We start from the raw sequence: 2,516 nt of genomic DNA, 5'->3' as shown, positions 1-2,516 counted from the left end.
GTTCCATCCTTCTTCTTTACAAACAAAACTGGTGCAACCCAAGGAGACACACTCGGACGAATGAACCCTTTGTCCAACAGCTCTTGCAACTGAATCTTCAATTCTTTCATCTCAACTAGTGACATCCTATACGGAGTCTTCGAAATAGGTCGAGTTCCCGACGCCACTTTAATTGTAAACTCAATCTCACGGTCTATTAACTGCCCTGGCAATTCTTCTGGAAAGACATCCGGAAATTCACGGACAACTGGAATCAGATTGGTATTTCCATTCATCTCTTGCCCTTCCAAAACACTGCATAAAAACCCTCGGCACCCTTTCTGAATTAGTTTGCAAGCCTTTGCTACAGAAATCAAATATGGCGGAGAAGTTACTTCTCGTCCCTAAAAAATGGATTATGGTTGTCCCGGAGAGCGGAAACGGATTTGCTTGTTCAGACAGTCTATAATTGCACCATATTCACTCAGCCAGTCCATGCCCAGAATAACATCAAAATAGGTCAAGTCAAGAGGTAATAGATTGGCATATACTCGAACATCCCCAAGTTGGAGCTCACAAGCAAAATACACAGAAGCACAGATCATAGAGTCTCCCAAAGGTGAAGACACACATAACACATATGACAAATTTTCCTCAGATTTATCTAAATTTTGCGCAAATAATTTTGACACAAAAGAATGAGTAGAGCCAGAATCAAATAGTACATGAGCAGAATAACCATGAACCATAAATGTACTTGACACCACTGTCGCCACATTCTGCACATCCCCCGAAACTAGTGCAAATACTCTATCTTGCCTCGTAGTGTCTTTGTTGTTAGCAGGTTTTGTAACTGACTTTGTGTTGGAATTTGGTGCAGACCCCACTGAACTTGTAACGACTTTGTTATTATTTTGTTGATTCCCTTGAGGACAATCCCTTATCAGATGATCCATTTTGCCACATTGAAAACATGCTCCAGACAGTCGGTGACAAAACCCACGATGCCTCCTTCCACATTCTGAACATACAGGAGCTGAATCTTGAGTAGAAGCGGTTGGGCTGGAGGTTCCTACATTTTGCTTCTTGTTTGGCGGAGTAATTGTGCCCCTTGCCCATTGCGTATTCTGTCTCTTCCCTTTCCATTCAGAAATTTGGTTCTGAGTAGCGAGGTTTCCTTTTGCTATAACAGCCCTCTCCAACACAGCGACATAAGTGGGTAACATCAGCATGTTGACCTTGTCCAGTATAGCACTCCGTAATCCCCCTTCAAATTTGCGCACCTTTTTGTAATCGGTGTCTACCATGTGAGGGGCAAACCATGCTAGTTCTGCAAATTGAGCTTCATATTCAGCAACGGTCTTGTTTCCTTGTCGAAGAGTCTCAAATTCGGTCACCTTTTTGTCTCGTATGCTTTGGGAAAAGTACTTATCATAAAATAACTCCAAGAATCTGCCCCATGCTAATCCTGGATGTATAGTTCTCGTAAGCATCCACCATCTCCGTGCCTCATCCTCAAGAGTGAAAGCAGCCAGTTGAACTTTTTGGGCTTCGGTGCAAGGGAAAACTTCGAATAATTTTTCTATGCCCAACACCCATGCCTCGGCTTGCATTGGTTCTATCCCTCCTTTGAATGACGGCGATTTCATCTTTTGAACTCCTTTGTAAGGGTAATGGTTCGGTCTTCAGCATGGACATCTTGTACTACTGGTGGAGGTACCGGTGGTGATGGTGGTTGCTGTTGTGGCTGTTGTTGTTGTTGCCGTAGGGTTTATGCCATTTCCATAATCATTCTTTCCATCCTGTCCAACCTTGCAGAAGTGGCATCTTCCGGGTCTTCTGCTCTGGTTCTCACCATAATCTACACAACAATCAAGTATATACCATAGACATAATTAAAAAATGTTAGCATTAACAGAGTATGCTTAACGTTGCTATCGATCATTCATATACTTCTAGGATGCCATGCATGCTACCTAAATCTGGTCTAGACACCCTAAAGCTCAATGGATCCGTGTGTAAGATAGCAACTCGTGCTCTGATACCACTTGTCACACCCCGAACCCGCCCCTAAAAGTTCGGGCATGACCTATGCAGACATGGGCATTAAACCTGATATACACAATATAGGGGGCCTGAATGGAAGCATTTACTATCAAAGAACAACATCAAAATATATCCATTGAGCTACTATTGACTTGCCAGGATCACGCACATCATAACAGGAAAATAATATACCAAAACACACATCCGAGCATCGGTTCCATACATATATATATATATACAGATCCAGCCCCAGGATTGGGCGTATGACAAAAGTATTAATTACAGTCCAACTATAATCGACAACGAGAATACAAACCCAAAAGCCCAACAAAACTTCACTAGATGCACGAGCGTCTCCAAGTGCCTGATTATACTTAGGTTGACAAAAGGGAGACGGGTATCGGGGTTAGGACTGACCTCCCGGTTGAGCACCTACAGAAACAGACACAAGGTGGAATGAGCAAAGCTCAGTGAATAATAGCACCTGTACA

The 2,516-nt window shown here is 43.0% G+C and overlaps 1 protein-coding gene across 1 annotated transcript; it reads right to left on the bottom strand.

Annotated features, from left to right (window-relative positions):
• Positions 1–395: 395 nt before the first annotated feature.
• On the bottom strand, positions 396–1,628 carry LOC114278282 (uncharacterized). Its single transcript, XM_028220306.2, has one exon. The coding sequence runs from the start codon at positions 1,626–1,628 to the stop codon at positions 396–398; it is 1,233 nt and encodes a 410-aa protein (XP_028076107.2).
• Between the last annotated feature and the right edge of the window lie 888 nt (positions 1,629–2,516).

This window comes from Camellia sinensis, unplaced genomic scaffold, assembly GCF_055761805.1.
Source record: "Camellia sinensis isolate YWXY unplaced genomic scaffold, ASM5576180v1 Unanchor10, whole genome shotgun sequence".
NCBI classification, from domain to species: domain Eukaryota; kingdom Viridiplantae; phylum Streptophyta; class Magnoliopsida; order Ericales; family Theaceae; genus Camellia; species Camellia sinensis.
The sequence above is the reverse complement of the archived record's forward strand: the minus strand, read 5'-3'. Positions and strand labels throughout refer to the sequence as shown.

Coding starts and splice junctions, on each gene's coding strand:
- LOC114278282 (XM_028220306.2), bottom strand. CDS start 1,628: ATGAAATCGCCGTCATTCAAAGGAGGGATAGAACCAATGCAAGCCGAG.